This window comes from Halyomorpha halys, unplaced genomic scaffold, assembly GCF_000696795.3.
Source record: "Halyomorpha halys isolate HHAL.00 unplaced genomic scaffold, Hhal_1.1 Scaffold1118.1, whole genome shotgun sequence".
In the NCBI taxonomy this organism is placed as follows: Eukaryota; Metazoa; Arthropoda; class Insecta; order Hemiptera; family Pentatomidae; genus Halyomorpha; species Halyomorpha halys.
In genome coordinates, this window is record NW_027113493.1 from 69,380 (window position 1) to 88,345 (window position 18,966).

The window sequence follows — 18,966 nt, forward strand, 5'->3', positions numbered from 1 at the left end:
AATGTACTAATTTGTTGGTGCATCAAATTTGAACATTTTGATTTTGCATCATTTTGAACATTGGCTGGAATAATGTATATATCTTCCAGAGTTAATATATTATTTCCACCATTTTTTTTTGTATTCCTCATTTTATTTTTTAATTAAAAGAATATCTAAAAATGGAATATTGTCCTACTTTAAGTAAAAATTACTCTGGAAGCGTAGTTAATAAATTCTCATAAAGCTATTTCTTTTTCATTGTTCTTAGTTCGAATCGGGGTTATGATAATTTGTGTATGAAACGGTATTTTAGACGGTGAATATATGTATATGTATTAGGTAAAATACACTTATAAGATTTGTATAATAATTTAAAATTAATTATTTCAAAAACAAACAACAATAAATTTAGCTGCTACAAAGAGGGATATATTTTCAACAATTACATGGCCTCTGACTCTCGTCAAAGCCTGGAAAACACCGATTTGCATAAATTTAAAGCAAATTGGAGCTTGGAAAGCTAGAACGTCGTCAAATATAACGAGATGCTGCCACACTGCCATTCTAGGGCCCAAATGTAAAAGGCACCACCTGCTTCTATTTTCTTCTGCTGCCTTCTACCAATTTTTCATTTTTACCTTTGTAGAAAAGATCCTGCTCGGATGTGAAAATTTTATTTTTTGCTTTTAATATTCCTTGTTTATATTTAGTAAAGAATGCAGTACTATATTTATTAAGTGATTATCGGAAATTGAATTAAAAATACTCGATTGTTAGCGTTGCTAAATAATGATGATACATTTTGCGATTTTAATTCTTCTTTTATCTCATATAATGTACAAAAATTTAAATGAGGACACCAATGAGGCTCTAGTTTAACCTAACACGCGGTTCTACTTTTATTGGAATCTTATTTAACATTGTTTCACAATTTAGAAGTTTTTAAGATTGTAACTCTGTAAAAACTTCAATTGGAAGTGTCCAATCTTCTAATTTTTTTTTTTTTTTTTTTGCCAATTTGCCTCCCTTACCAAATTATTATTGCTATTATAGATAAAAAATGGTGATCATCTTTTGAAACCCAAAGGATTTTTTAATTATTAAAAATCTGATGAATTTTTCTTTTATTTATTTTTGTATTGCTGATTTTAAACTTTGCTTTCCGTTTTAAGAGGGGAGACTCAGACATATCGCCTGATTTTATGTTTTATAATTAAGATTTTAATCAAAATATATCAACTAAAAAACCAAACTAAAAAAAAGATATCAAAGTAAAAAATAAAAAAATATAGATGAAAATGTGACGTAGATAGTATTTAATCCTCAGGAGCTCCACACGATAAATACGTCTTCACTACACAAAGTATAAACACTGACTGAGTGTCTTGCTGATGGGGTCCTATGAATCCGTCCGCTAGGTACTCCAGGTCATTATCCATCTGGGTGCCTCCTACTGTTCACCAGCCTGTTCCAACGCTCCTGGTTGTTCTCAATCTTGGTCAGCTTCCTCTTTTTCCGGTGGCTCGCCGAAGTCGGGTGGTCAAGCTCTTCCTATCGTGAAATAAATGGACCCCACCACCTCCTATCAACTGTGAACGAACTCCTTGAAGCAGGGACAATTTACTCCAAGTCAAGGTTTATCGACCGAAATTGGAACTACGAAATGATACGGTAACTTGTCATTTAAAAGAAAAAAATATGACGGACATTAGAACGCCCATCTCTAAGAATGAGTCGAAGGAAAATTCTTACCAGCATAATGTTTGTAATGGCGTAGTATTGAGAAATTAAAAAATATTATTTCATTCAATTATTACAGTAATACATACCCTTCTTGTCCACTGGAAGAATGGCGGTGGGTTCCCTGTTGCTCTGCATTCTATTGTTACCGGTGTACCTTTCCTTGCTTCGACTAGACCTCCTCCAGAGACTTCTAAGATCCTAGGAGGGACTGAAAAAATAAAAGTAATTACTACAGTTACATTACTTAAAGACAATAAAATTGCCATTAAACATGTGTATTAATAACCTTACAATTCTTGATTTAAGGTAAAATGCTTATATCACTGTAATGATAGATAATCTGCTTGTGAGTAGATTCAGCTATATGATGAATGAGCTATCGCGGCAGTACATGATTTACCATAAACCTCCTCAAAAACACTGACAATTCTGTGACTTATAGATTTTTAACTCCATTCATATCGGATATATTAAAGCATAACACTTTTTTTTTTAATTAGTCATAAAAATTCAAAATGTATTCAATGGAAATGATGTATATTCTGATTGATCTACTGTAAATTTTTAAAAAAATCCATTTTCGAATCAATTTTATCTACATAAATCTCTTGATACAATGAGTAAGGCTCTATAAACAAAAACATTTGTAAATAGTAAAAAAAAAAAAAAAACATCAATTTTATCTATCTCTTGATATTTTAGAATCAAATGGAATATATGTACATATAATAAGTTGGAAAAAATGTATATATAATCAATTTTTTCCATACAAATCTCTTAGTGTAATGGATAAGACTCTAACAGTAGATCAATCAGAAAAGATATAATTTGTATTTAATACATTTTGAATTTTTATTTGAATTTGTATGACTAATTTTGAAAAAATAATTTTAAATGTTATGCTTTTATATATCCGATAGAAATGGAGTTATAAATCTAAAATTCATAGCATTGTCAGTGTTTTTGAGGAGGTTTATGGTAAATCATGTATTAAGTCAAAATTAGTCATAGAAATTAAAAATTTATTCAATAGACTAATCTGATTGATCTACAGTAAAAAAAAAAAATATATGCATAAATTATAACAAGCCATGATAACCATGAGCGAACCGAAGGCTCGTATTTATCATGGCTGAGATGAAGAAGATGAGAGTGTGCTAATTGTGGAGTATGGAGAGATATATGATGTCAACTAGGCTGGGGACAAATCAGCTGGTAAGGATAAACATTTTCTGATAAAGAAAACAAATTTATAGACATATTTAAAGAAAATGTCGATCTCTTGCACAAAACAATTACAAATGAATATATAACAAAAATTTAAAAAAAAAATTATGGAATAAAAAAATAAAATGACCAAAAATTATTAAAAAATATATATAAAAAACATTATGAATTATTATTTATCTGTAGACATGGTATTTTCAATGGACAACAGGAACACTAGGAGGAAGGTGTTCAATGGCACATTGTTTTCACCAACAATAGAAACGTTATTATTGCTGCTTGGACAATTAATCTATCAAGCAAAGTTGTTTGAGGTCAAGCATGAAACAAAAGCAGTACTGAGAACAGTAGTGGTATTAATTTGGATAGAGACAATGTCAAACCACTAAACTGAATATAATATCTTATTGAATTAAAGAATAAGGCTTGCATTAAGGTATCTATGCATTAAATTAGTTTGTGATTCTGTTAGTTTTTGACATGGATATAGTTTTTAAAATAATGGGATGATATCGTGACAACAAATGCTTCTCAGCTCAATGTTACTAATTATATCTTTATTATTATTTATTTAATCTAGATTCCACCAACCCTTACCTTAAAAAAACAGCCAATTTATTGTCAAAAAGAAACAGACTTTTCTATATCGAAGAACTCCTTACTTAGCGTTCTCCCATCAATTCCTTAAACACCGGAACTCATATAATCAATATTTATCATGTAGATCATGCTTCCTTCAACAATTTTTTTTTGTCCGTACCTCCTCCTGCTATGTATTAATATATTACTCAAGATATTCTAAATGTCTTTATGTGACTTTATGGCATCTGCGTTTGTACCTGATCCCTTGAAATGACGAGGTACAGAGAAGCTATTTACATTTGTTAATGTAAAGGGACATTTCCTAGTGGTCATCATCATCATAATCAACCCCCTTGAACCACATTAAGCAGTGTGAGGAAGAAGTTTATAGAACCCTCCCCAGCTCTGTCGGTCATTGAAGTCCTCTTCTCTAGAAGTCGCTTTTTACCTTATCTTCCAATTTCCTTTTAAGTCCTCTTCCTCTCTTACCCTCTACTCAGGCTCGGTAGGTCTCGCTAGCAATCCTCATTAGTTCCATTCGCAAAAGATGCTTCAACCATCTCAGTCAATTCTCTTCTAACACATCGTTGGCCGGCTTAATATTGAGGTTCGACCTGATGGTGGTGTTGCATACTCTCTTCTTGTATTCCCCTTGATCTTTCGGAAGAATTTCATTTCTGACGCTTGTATCCTTGATTGATGCTTCTTCCCCAGCGACCATGATTCTGAAGAATGTGTCAAAATGGGAAGAAATGTCAATCTGAAAATGGCTACTTTTCTTTTCTTTTCCACCTCTCGCCTGTTTATAAAACCTCTATTAACTGCTTCAAACTTCCCGCTCGCAGCAGCTATTCGCTCATTCACCTCTGAATCGACATATTTAGGTAGTGAATTATAATTAAGATATTTGAAGTTTTTTACTTGTACCAGGATTTTTCTCCGACGCGCATATTTCTCCTTGGCTTCTTCCCAACCCTCATTACTTTTGTTTTTCCAGGGTTGACAACCATATTAATCTACCGCAGTTCTTCTTTTAATATATTAATATTGTACTGCAGATTCCTGTCCTAGAAAATAACGACATCATCGGCGAGTCCCAGTAATGTGTATAGATGTTTAAGGGGCAAAATTCATTAAAACAGGTTTTCCCAAACACTTGTTGCCCTTTGTGACTTATCCCTGGTAGGTGTGGTTAATCGGCAAAAGGGTGTCGCCCAGACAACCAAGTGGAGGGGACCTGAAACCGAGCTGGAAGAGGAATGAGAATGGATTTCGACCAGAGGAAATCCACTATAGGGTAGAGGAAAGATTGGCTCTTCACATCTGGAACTCAACGGCTAAAATGTCAACAACACCCCACCGCATTCACTATCCATTCAGCTATTCATAGATATATTTGGCAATTATTCATAATGTAATCATATTTTATGACAAAACATTTATCTGGATCATTTTATAATTTTATTTTATTATTTTATTGCAGTTATGTACTAAATGTAAATAAACACTTGTATATTACTATACTATAATATTACCCAATACCACTCCTTATTATATTATATATTTCAATGGTAAAAATATTATAAAAATATAAAGATATATAATTAATAAACTGGTTAACACACAAGCCCTTTGGAAAGGAAGTTCGATAATTATAATTTAAAGGACTCAAATAATTTAAATTAACATAAATATATTTGGATAATTACCTTCAGTAATTATTCTTACATCCCAATTCTCAACAGGTATATCTATATAAATAGCACACTCTTAGGAATTCCTTTTCAATTTCTAGCCGATATACCTCTTCCTTATTTCCTCGAAATATTGGCTATTTCTTTATGCCCTTAAATTCCAATATTCCAATTATGTTTAACATTTATATATTAAACATTTGATAATTTAGGGGACTTGAACCAGAATAAAGATTATTTTCATTTCATTTATGAAGATTAAATTTTTAATTAATATGATAGTTTAATTATATGATTACCATTCTTCAGTATGTTATTACCTTTTTGATTATAGACCCTTATTATTTCCTTCAAACGTTAAACCATTATAAATGTATTTTAATTCTCCTTTTTCTAAATCACTATTTTAATGTGGCTGATTATTGCTTTTATTCATTAGAATTATATCTATTTATGTAATTAGGAAATAGGGTTTAGGGTTTTTTTAATTTATCTTTGATATTGATAATATTATGAAATTTAATTTAAATACTATGAAGGAAAAACAATTGGACTAATGTATTGTAAATACTCGTACCAAGTGACTATATTGAAAAAGCAGACTTGATACACTAACAATCTACCTCGTGCCACCAACCCATTTATATTCCGAAGGCAGTATTATTGCAGCTGTTGTTGTGGTAGTTCACCAGTAATACACTGTCCAATGTCACGAAAACAACAACTTTTACATTTAAATTAAAAGTAATTATTTTTATATATCATTATAAAAAATATTTATTTCTTCAAATATAAATTTAAACCAATCAAATATTTAAATTGATACTAATAAAATTTCACTTAATGGAGTTTTAATTTTTTCTTTTTTTTTCATCTCAGCATTTTGCAACAATGAAACGGAAATGAAAATATAGTGGATTTTCACAAAGTTATACAGTTATTTCGGTTTTTAATTTATTATAATGCTAATTTGTTAATAAGTTCCAAATCAAATATAATGTTTTTAATATACAAAATTAAATTAAAAACTAATGTAATTTAATTTAATACCTGAAATACTACGTAATTGCAAAAAGGAAAGCTACTTATCTTTAATTCAATATACAGTATGACTACTTTTTGATTCCTCGAAACTAAATAATTTAAATAATTAGTCCAATCAAATTGGTGATAATTATTTGTAAGAAAAATGTAATTAATTACTACCTGGAAATCTAGTAATATGTTTAATATAATATAGTGTAAGTAATACTTTTAAACATACAGTTAAACTTTAAATAAAGATAGAATAATATTATAAAAAGATATAATCAAAGAGAAGACAGTTAAAAAATTAGACAATTATAATTGTGGTACTAGCAATGAAAGTACTAAGTACTATTGGGGTGTTTTTGGACGACCGGACCAGACCAGATAAATCGGGCAGTGAGAAAAATGGGCGGGAGGAAAGTTTCCATAGTGGTAGAGCGGTCCAATTATAAGGCAGGATTTTCATAGCTCCGCCTACCTGACACGACAGGATACAGGACACTTCCTGTTGTGGTGTTCTGAACCAGATTTAGAAAGGAATAGAACAGAAAATTTAATAAACTACGGACGAATTTTCATTCTGTTATTGTGTATCATAAATTATTTAGCATCATCAGTTTTTTATTTTATTTTAAATTTTATTGTCGTCAAGTTGACTCCAAACCAGTATTACCACTCCTACTCTACATTGCTATCCTCACAAAATACGGCCTTCCAAACTTATTATGCCTAGATCTTACTATATGTTAATTATATCAGGATGTAGTTCTTGAATTACTAAAGTTTTAATTGTTGTAACTTTTCGTTTGTTTTCTTAATTTATTCAGTTATTATTTTGATTAAATATCTAGTTTTGGACTACTTACTATATTGTCCACTCAACAGAGAATCGTTAAGAAGGGCAATTTCTAAAATAAGTGTTCTTGTTTTCTAAGTTTTAGTTTGATATCTTCATAAAGGCGGTTGGATCCGTAACACTAAATTCAAAAGGTCTGATTCGTGGAATTCTCACTTCCATTTAAAAGACAATAATGAGCACTTTAAGAAAATCCTATATCCAAATTAGTTTCATTGAACTAACTAGTTTTATGTAAGTAAATATGAACTGAATAAAACCTCTTATTGTTTATTATAAATATATTGTATTATTATACATAATATTACATTATATACTTAATATAATATAGTTAAACCTCCATTAAGATATTATTGGGCCTCAATTTCTAATAAATCCGAAAGTTAAAGGTTTTTCTCTCTTGTCGGAGATGTGGAGCTAACTTTTTTTCCGTTCTGGTCCGATAGCCTAAAATCAGCAGTCACCTAATCTTTTTGATTACCGACAGTACAGACAGTTACCTCATCCCCCTCCCTGGGAGGTGGCAGGATAGGAAGGGCCCTCAAAAACCCTACCAACGTCACCCTACCTGAAGTCCTTTCTTCTTTTACCCCCACCCCCTGCCCAACTATTTTTTTACTTCTATGGCTAAATTATTATTATCATATACTTATTATCTTTCTTATTTAATTATTATTTGTTCTATTTTTCAATCATCCCCCAGAGGACCCTCACCTTTAAATATTCAGTGGAGTTTTCACAGAATGGAGCCCATAGATCGAATCGTTCACTATGATAAGCCTTGATATAGCTGAACCGCTCTGTCCGCCGTTAAATAAGCCATTCTCCTATCGACATTTGCTCACCATCCGATTCATCTAGTGGGCTGGTATAACTCCACCCTCTTTCAAAAACGAAAGTGAAGCCAAGAAAGCCACGCCCACGAAAGGAAGGTCTATGTTGAGGTTAAGAGGAATGTTCAGCATTGCAGCATAAACTGCAACAGAAGGCAGCCAGTGACCTTTCCCTACTCTTTTTCTACCAGCTTACACTCTCTATTATACTATTTCTTCCAAGGATTTATTATCTGGCCTGATCCGCTCGTTTAACTGTAGCGTACGATCCAACCGGCAAACTAGTTCCCTTACCTGGTCTGGACTGATCGTCTAAAGGTACCTCAACAACTACAGTACTTTCAAATTATAGTAATTTGTTGATAATTGTAATTGAAATTAGGTTTTCTCAATAATAGTTCACTGTAATCCAATATAGCTGTCTGGGATGTTTGCATTCAGTATGTTCATCTACAAATCAAACCTTTAGTGACTAGGAGAATGAGCTAATAAATTATTGTCATTGGCAGTTCCTTCAAATAAATTTCAGTAGATAATACACTTTAATGAAACAATGGTTCGGACTTCTAGAGTATTCATGCTGTATTACATATGAGACTTTTTTTAGTAGACAGAATGACTAAGTAAATACATAAAATCAGGCTTTGTATTTCCAGATTAATTGAATGGTAAATAATTGGTTAAAAGGAGAATTTGTATTTAGTTAATTTATATTAGAAGTGGTTATATTTCTTTCACCATTTCGCAAAAGAGACTAGACGAAATATTATTTAATTATTATTACGAAGTATTTTTCTGAAAACCGTTGAAATAGGAGTAAGTTATTTTGTCAAATAGAATGTTTATTTATATCGATTGCTTTCTGCACAGTGGTGCTAACTACATTTCTTTATAACATAACTTATATAAATCAGAAAATCTACGAATACGTTTAACATGTATATTATACTCGTTTAAGTTGCTAAATATTTAGACATTGAATATTAAGATATTGAAATATTTCATTTCAGTGCAACATAATATTGAAAGAAGAACAAGAACCAGGGAAATTACTACAGTCTTCGAATTTTCAGAAAGGTACAGAAGTACTACGATCCATTAACTTTCCCAGGAAGAGTAATGCATATTTCGGTACAATTCAATACTCACATATCCCGTTTCAGATAGGATTGAACATGACATGTTTTACCTGCCTATATTGTTTTGGTGGATTTAAGCGGATGAATGGAATATTGATAGGAAACGCTGTAGAGCTGATAGGATTACATTCACCTACAAAGAAGGCATGGCCGTAAAAAAAGAATGGCTAAAAACTGTTTGTTGTTGGAGGATATAAAATGTGTTAAACGCCAAGTATTTTAATTGGTATCTTTTAAAACACCCTCGAAACATTTTCGATTATTTAATTAATCATTTTAGTTTATTTTTTTACTTGCTAATATTTTTTTTTACCAATTATGGTATTATTTTATCAGTATGAGAATAAAATTTATGAGATAAAGATTAATAAAAATCATAAAATTTTCATAATTTACTGAAATAATAATAATACACTTCTATGAATATTTATAAAAACTCACTCGATTTTATCAACAATGAATGGAATACAACTGAATACTAAATATTATTTTCTCTTAATTTACAATCTCATTTCTATTAAATTATTTAAATGTAGTCTTTAATATTATTTCTGCTTATACTTATAAACTATAAAAAAACAAGGGTCCTCATTTCCCAATCATGTTTTTTCCACATGAATTATTCATCATTTAGGAGAACGCCATTTGGTAAAGTACATGCAAACAATAAATAAATATAAAGGTTTCATAGTCAACTAAGGGGGAGGCTGTGGCTAGCATATGTCTCGCATGTTCTTATATGTAAATCATAATACAGATTTTCAATTCGTTAATAATTTATAATTTATTTATTTATTTATTTTTTTTTTAGTCACCAAATTCTAAGTCTTGAAGACAATAATGAATTCATCGCCAGCGACGCCAAAAAAGCTGAAGTTTTTGGAAAATTCCTTTGAGAAAACGTTCCCGAATACAGAACGTGGAAGAGGTCTAATTTGGATAATAACGTAATTGAGGAGTATTTAAGTCACCCTCTCACAACAGTTTTCCACCTAAATTCACGACCCCAAAAGAAATCCGAGAACTGATTGAAAGACTTAAAATGAAAAAAAAAATTCCTGGGCGTGATTTGATCCCAGTCATATTAATTAAAATATTACCCGGGAGCTGTTGTTCATCATGTTTGAAAGCTTTTGTTTTCATAACGTCAATTTTCAACAGTTACCTGCATACATTTTCCCGGTACGTGAAAAAAGCTGATATTATAGTAATTCACAAGCCTGGTAAAAACGCTAAACTAATAAGCAGCTATAGACCGATCATTGTTACACATTCTTGGAAAATTGCTGGAATCAGTTATAAAAAAAGTATCTTTCTTCTTTTTTTCAATACATCAGGATTATTTCGATTTTTCAATTTGAATTTCAATATAGTCATTCCACATCTCACCTACTGACAAGACTATCATGATTTATTATAAACGGTTTTAAATTGAACAAGCACACTCTGATAACATTCTTGGACTTCTAACAAGCTTCTATAAGGTCTGGCATCAAGATCATTAATCCAAGCTAAAGCATATAGACAGTCCAAAGTACTTATATGAAATTCTGAGCTCATTCCTGAACATTTTCTGTTAGAATAAATGAACCGAATTCTACCCTTAGACAAATCCATGCCGGTACTCCACAAGGTTCAGTCTTTTCTCCCATTCTGTTCAACTTCTATGTTCACATCATTCAGTCCATCCATACCTCTATGATGGCATGAAACACTTTGCAAAGTCACCTTAATGATCTAGAACAATACTTGGATGATTTGTCTTAATATTAAAAAATGTACTTCAAAAGTTTTTACTTGCAGACACCCACTAGACCCAGCAGAACTGATCCTCAAAGATAAAAATGTAAGATGGAATTCAGTCAGTGAAACAGTAAGATACCTAGGACCTCACCCCCGCCTTGCTTGGAACCACCATATTAACATCAAACTAACTCAAACCTACGCAAGGTTAGCAATACTATATCCTATCCTAAATAGAAAATCGAAATTAAAACCAGAAACAGCTATTCTCAGTTTTTAAAAATTCTCAGACCATTGCTGATGTATTGCTGTGAAGTCAGGGGAGTGGATGCTCCATGGCTTATAAGAAACAGCCAATTGCATCGGGAATTACAAATTGAAGCAATAGAGTATTATATCAAAAAAGATTCACGAAGTTCCCCTCCGTCGCCTACAATTAAAGGAGCAGGGACCTACAAGTTCGGAAACCCAACCACAACCCAAAGACTGAAGCCCTGGGTGCTGCAGGACATCCTGTTATAAGTTCAATATTTATCAGTTCTGTTATTATCACTCTAAAATTTTATTTTATCTCAATTCCTCTTTTTCTTAAATTCACTTTCTTTTTTGTCCATTAGCAGTCAATTATTTACTTCGTTAAATCCATAAATGTCATTTTTTTCATTGTTAACTTTATTTTTATCTTTTACTTAGAATTATTATTTTAATTTATTTACTTGATCTTAATATTTTTTTTTTAATTTAAAACATTGTATGTAGCTAGGGGTATCTTTTGTATAAGACTATAGCTGCCCGGTATTAAATTGTTAAAAATAATAAATAAAATTATACCTCTTAACATTAACCATGTAAGGCTGGACTGGTATTAAATAAATAAATGAAATTACTAAATAATGAAATAACTTTGATTACTAGAAATTCTATCGTGATAAATTTTACCATAGCAACCTTATCTTGACATATACCGTTTATGAAATTAAATTGCCTACTTAAGACTCAGAATAACATTAGGTGATGGGTGTAATATATAATGAGTCCAAGCGCCTACGCAAACTAAATTAATTTCCTACAACGAGGTGGTAAATTGTAGTTTTCTTCCATTTATTTGAGAATAATAAAGTTGGACCCATAAGAGCATGAAAAATGATCATAAAACACGTTCTATAGGGTTATTAAATTAAAGCGAGAAATATTATTTCACGATATTCTCTTCTGTTAGTTTGTACTCAGTACGGAAAAAAATTTTAATTATATTAAGAAAAAAATCCGTTTATGTTTTTAGAAGTTTCTCGATTTCCGGTCACTTGTAGAGATATCAGATATTCTGATCAGATTATAATAAAGTTGGTTTACTTATTACTACATTTCTCTCGTAAAATCATTTTAATTAATTAATTAATGCCAGTATAAATAAATGATTCATTATATAAATTGGTAGAATATTCTATATGCGAGTAATGGTCGGGCAGATAAATATTAAATAAGTAACAGTAGAATTCTTGGGAAGTATTTTCACATAATAACATAATAACTGAACCGTCAACATTTATAAGAGTGAGTAACAAAACTTAGGATTCGGTTACTGGCAGAAATCGTTGATTAACAAAAAAGTCTTTAGAAAGCGACTAAATGTGTAAAAAATTTAATTTAATGAAACTTTATAAAATGTTTATGAAACAGACTAAAATTCTGATGGACGTATCCCAGCTTGAATTTCAAGGTTGTCCCTCATTTCCGTGGAATTGAGATCAGACCCATGAATATACATCATTCTCAAGGATCCAGTTTCGGTTTTCCTTCATTAAATGTATTATATGTATCATCTATTTAGGGCAACTGAATAATTTAACAATAGAGTGCATTGGTTTTTAAATGTTTTAAAATTCTGTTGAATCATGCAAGTTGTATGTGTATGCAATAATTTACAATTCGAATTTCAAATAGTATTGAAAGTATCAATCATAAAGATTGTTGTCATCATCACATAAATTATATTAAAAAATAGTAGAAATAGTCTACCATGATCTAAATTATCATGGGACACCTTTTAGGGGACTAAAAAAAACTAAGATACTCCCGCCGGGTTAAGAATTTTCCCATGAATAAGGGAAAGTAGAATATGAAATTCGTTAACATTTATGTTGAATAACATATATGTCAACACTGATATTCAAATAAACGAGTGAGCCATTTCCGTTATATAGATGTGACAAGACAAATAAATGCCTCGGGCAAGTAAAAGTTGTAGATGGTTTGATAAAATTTGTACCAAATGTTGCCCAATAAAAATTGCTCAATCTTAGGCCAAATCAGACTAATCGTTTACGTTTAGGAATAAGGCCCATCTGGACATACGGAGTTGAGCTTTAGGGCTCAACTAAACCTTCGAATTCCTCTCGTATCCCATCCTTACAATCCAAAATCCTTCGTAAAATCTTCAATGCTCCTTATTTTGTTACTTATAAAACATCCATAAAGACCTAAATGTTCCTTATGTAATCGATCTAGTCCAAACCCGACATCATTCCTTCCATTATAAACTCCCTAACCACCTAACCCCACTAGTTTCTAACCTTGCTTCCTCTTCCATGCCTGGCAATCCTCCGAGGCGCCTGAAAAGAAGATGGCTTCGTGACCTTATATTGTAAAATGTTTTTAGAATTCTACTTCTGGGTAGTTTCTCTACATGCTGTATCATATCATTATCATTATGTCATTATGATCAAATTTACTTGTATTTTTTACATAATTGTAAATATCAATAAATAACCTGCACTATCCCTGAAAATATCATAAAAATTAGATTAACGATACAATCGATTATGCTCAAACATATATTTGACTATAGACAGACGTATACCTAAAAGGCTGGTGAAGGCATTCAATTTCAAAGTAATAATTCTTTTTTATTTCCTGCACACATGTAGAACTTCGGTAGTGTGGAAGCAAAAATATTCTAGGTATAAGTGCAACAAGAAACTAGAATGAATGTATTGTTTCATGGAAAAGGGTTAATGTGAAGAAATTATGTGTACAATCAGGAGTCTTAGTGTTAATTATAATTTCTTCCCCAGGGATGAATTTCACTACTCTTTACTAAATTATATTTCTTACGCTTTTATGTGTTTTTAACACTGTTTGTTTGTGGAATTTATGGACAAATAATAAAGGTTTTAATTTTGAAACTCCAAATATAGTTCTAAGATACCAACAGTTTAATAACGTTTTACTTAATTGACCGCACCATCTGCAGAAATTTTATATGGATTATGATACTCTACTTTAAATCTGGATACTCAACTCAAATCTAATCTAGATAACAAAAACTTTTTATTTTATACTGGTCAAAATTAGATATTTCTCGAATAAAACATTTTTTTAAGATAGGGAGGGAAAGCTATGAAAAAGGGAGTTATCCGAGGGGAAAATCTGGCAGTTGTGCCGGCAGGCCGAACCGTACCGTGCCAATATTCACCCGAGACTATATAGATAGGGCACACGCCCCAAGATTTTTGTCGATACTCATAGATAGTTCTTTTCAATCCCATACATCCCGGTCAATCAGTTAATCCTGAGGAATCTCAATTTCCTGTTGTTGATTAACAGTTGAAGGTTTGCTCTCTTCATCAGATGTTGGAGTGTCCTCTGTGTCCAAAGGCGATTGCCAATCTTAGCACTTTTCCTAATTGCGTTTGGAGCAATATGTCCGCTCGCTCTGGTCTCCAGGTTAATGACGATTACTGCGATGGTGGGATCAAGGTGCAATAGTTAATTGTATTATCAAGTGATTGCTGTTTCATTTATGCATTTTAACATATTTAGATTTATATTAATACTGGTATTGAATTTTATCAATATTATAGAACCTTTGCCTAATTTAATTTTTTTTTTTTTATGTATATTATCATTGAAATATATTGTAATATATTAAGATACCTATAGGATGTTTGGGAACAAACAGAGGATAAATCCAAAATTAGGAATTTCCTCGGGGAAAAAAAGATATATACAATTCATGGATATCCCTACATTTTTTACAATATCATTTCCCCATCCCGAATTTCGAACATAGTGTTAAGATACTTTCAAAAGAGAAATAACAATATCTTGGGATTTCCTGAAAGATATTTGTGGATTGATTCTAATTTATTTGTGAAAAACTTTTTTTAATAAGATTAGGCATAAAAGAAAACTAAGTACAGAAAATAGCCAAACTAAATTTTTAAAAATTAATAAATATAGGGAATGAAAAGTGATTTGAGAACCTTAATAGTGTACAATTTTTCTCTAATGTAAAATAATTCTTCTCACTCGGCTTTAAGCATTTTATAAATTAAAAACCGAACAAGCTACCTGTAGTTTTACTTATATTGAATATATTGTTTAAAATAGTGTTAAAGAGAATGAAAGGGATGCAATGAGAAGTAAATGTGTATATATTATAACTAAATATAAAAACAATGCACAAAGTAACAATGTAAGTAACTAATCTAAAATTATACACAATACTTTGTAGTTTTTCAAGTAATCAGTTGAAGAAATTCTTTTCAACAAATTCTTCTTCTAAAAAATTGATTTTTTCTTTGTAGAACATGACTAGCGGCGAAATGTCAACGCAATATAGTTGTTTTATTGATTGATACTAAATTTGCAAAAAAAAAAAATTCGTATTATTAGCAATCAAGAAACAAGTATAAACACACCTGTTCTAGAAGAGCATGGATTCAACAAATTAGGTAATTTAATTACTTTTTTGTGGGGGAGGAGATATTTTCACTGGAATATTTATTGATACTAATTAGTTCAATTGTGTTAAACACGACGAGGAAGTTACCAGATGAAATCAAGACCAGGTTCTCAAAACCGCAAACATTTTGTTAGTTTTTTGTCAAAAAATAATTTTCCGGAGGTATATATAAAGAAATTCTTCACCCCCTCTCTCCATATATATTGTTTTCAAGAAAGAATGAATTACACAAATACATCTCCATAGCTATGTTCGCTGACGATACAGCTGTGTTCTCTCAACATGATGACATAATAATAGCTAGAAACACTTTGAAAAGTCACCTTAATAATCTAGAACAATATTTCACTAAATAGATGATTAGCTTGAACATTGAAAAATGTAACTCAAAAGTTTTACTCTCCGACGCCCACCAGAACCACCGGATCTAATCCTCAAAAGTAAAAATGTGAAATGGAATCCTGTCAGTGAAACAGTAAGATATCTGGGAATTCACCTAGATCGCCGCCTTACCTGGAATCACCATATCAACATCAAACTAACTCAAACTTATGCAAGGTTAGCAATGCTATATCCTATCCTAAACAGAAATTCCAAACTAAAACCAGAAACAACTGTTCTTATATTTAAAACAATTCTCAGGCCACTGCTGATGTACGGCTGTGAAGTCTGGGGAGCGGCATCCTTTACGAAAAGGAAAAAACTACAATCTTTTCAAAATAAAGTCCTAAGAATCGCAGTTAATGCTCCTTGGTTCATAAGAAATAGCCTATTGCATCGTGAATCACACATGGAGCCAATAGAGGATTATATAAAAAAAAAAAACGGTTCATGAAGTTCCACTCCCAGTTGTCGACAGTTAAAGGAGCAGTAACCTACAACCTGGGAAACCCAACCACAACCCGGTGACTGAAGCCCAGGCTGCTGCAGGACATTCTGTTATAAATTTTAATAAATATAAAATTAATTCATAATAACACTACCTCTATTTTACTTTTTATTATTATTCATTTAATTTATTCATATTGTTATTATTTTTTTTTCTATTTTCTTTGCTCGTCCCTTTTTCAAATTAACTTGTATCTATTTACTATTAGAGGGCAATTGTTTGTTTTATTTAAGTGTACCAATATGATTATTTTTTGTTATTAATTTTACTTTCCTCTTTTATTAAGAAGCATTATTCTTATCTATTTTTATTTTCTTATTCTTTTAATAATAACATTGTATGTAGTTAGGAGTGTCTTTTGTACGAGTCTTTACCCCACCATAATCAACTGTAAATATATATATAATATAACGGTTATATCAACCATGTAAGGCCCACCAGGCCGATCTGGTATAAAATAAAATAAAATAAATATAGAGTTCAAAAACTAATTTAAAAAAAAAATATCCGCCTCGAGCTCTATAACACTGCATTTTATTTATAAAGGAGGGTCCTATAACGACACTGCTGGCGATATTAAAAGCCAGCAGAGATTGAGTAAGGTGCAATAATGCGATAGCCGCAGGGCCTCAGATCAGGGGTAAGAAAGCTGTCCCCCATCCGGCCCTACAGGTATTTATGCAATCACTTCATTCTTCGGCATTCTTTTGACAGAGAATGGTCAGAGAAAAAATAATCTAGTTTCAAATCTCAAGATCACTGCATTTTTCATTTATTCACTCCCTCAAGAAAGATTGGTATTGTAAGGTGATATTGTAAACCCAATCACATAAGAACATATCCTTGTGATTGTTGTAATCATACATAATAAATAATGGTCATATAAATAATATTAAACTTTTAATTAGATTCAAAAAATGGAATGTGGGAAAATTCAAGTAATAAATTGAAAGGTTATTCAACGATAGAGACTACTATTTTGCTTAGACTGTAAACATATTTACATTACAAGCGAATTTCCAGACTGAGCAATTTTTTGGTCTCTAAACCCACAAAATGGGATGGTTATATAAACTAAAATAATAGATTATTTTCTTTCTTTTTTATTTATACATCAAGGAGTGAATTTTGTTTCATGCCTGTCTGTAGTTTAATTTGTGAGTAAGATTGATCTAATTTTGATAAAATTTTCAGAGTTTTAGTGAGCAAGGGCTTGTTTGATTTTTTACTGATTATATCGCATTTCATCAAATTCTTTCATTTACACAAATGTAAACGTATTAGTTTAATTCTAGGACACAATTATCAATATTCTGTTGAGTTTAATTTTGCTAGAAACAATATTTAGTATGTTTATATATTTTAGTAAGCATATATGTATAGAATTTTGGTCATTATAAATCTTCAATAACTTGAATTTCTAAATTCAGTATAATTTTTGTTTCCTAAATTTATGTGATTTGTTTTTACCTCCTAGCATTCCTAAACCAATTCATTCAACAGTGTATCTTACAAAATGCATGTTCCCGATCCCAAATGATACAAAATCATGCACCGCACAACCTACCCGTAGTTTTAATAAAAAACCGCAAAGAAGAAAAATCCCAACACACGAACTATAAAATTACCTAGCTGATGCATTTCAACCAATAAATACAATGTTAAAGACGGATTATCATTGTTTACTAATATACACTTCCCAACAATAAAAACTATCATTGTAAACAATTAGAACAAACACGAAACACATACTCATCAAATTACGAGCTTTATTTATTTACTCGGATGTTTTAAATTTAACGAAAAATTCAGTACCCCTACAGGATCTCCTATTTCTCCGAAGTTTGTGGATGTTTATTTAGAAGATTAATTAGATAATCAAAATCTCATTTCATATACCATTTAGATATAATTTTCATTAGGATACAATAACCAGGATATCTATTAAGAATAACGAAAAAGAAATAATTTTAAAAGAATTTAACAACTACTCGTCCAGATTAAATTTTACGATAAAATTGGAACTTTTAATAAGAAACTGAAATAGGGAAATAGAAATAAAATGGTGGCAAAAACCCATCCACTCTAGAAGATGCTTACATTATTCCAGCCAATGTCCAAAAAGATCAACACCACTAAAAATGTAATAAAGTGTAAAAAATTACATCCTTTAAATACCTAAAAAAAGCAGAAAATGAGGTAGTAGATCCCTTCTGGCAAATAGGTACCCCCATAAAATAGTCTACTTATTACTTAAACAAACAGTAGAATTGACACATTTTACTTATCAACACAGCTATAAATACTTGATATATCATACAATTACTACAACAAACACTACTTATATGTCAACACTATTAGATAGTATATAAAAAACTCTAAGCAATAACAATAACGATTGCATACAAAAACACCACCACTTTATCCAAACTTTACTCCTATGCGAAAGACAAGGAGAAAATAGAGTTACAATCTAATATAGAGTATGATATAAATATTATA

At 30.9% G+C, this 18,966-nt stretch overlaps 1 protein-coding gene across 1 annotated transcript in view; it reads right to left on the bottom strand.

Moving 5' to 3' along the window:
* Window positions 1-368: 368 nt before the first annotated feature.
* LOC106688376 (kin of IRRE-like protein 2) overlaps window positions 369-18,966 on the bottom strand; it is a 176,508-nt gene continuing 157,910 nt past the window's right edge. Inside the window, exons 4-5 of the mRNA XM_067050949.1 lie at window positions 1,812-1,933; window positions 369-452 (exon numbers count right to left, since the gene is read on the bottom strand). Of these exons, the coding sequence (XP_066907050.1) occupies window positions 369-452; window positions 1,812-1,933 (206 nt within the window). The remainder of the gene's footprint in view (window positions 453-1,811; window positions 1,934-18,966) is intronic.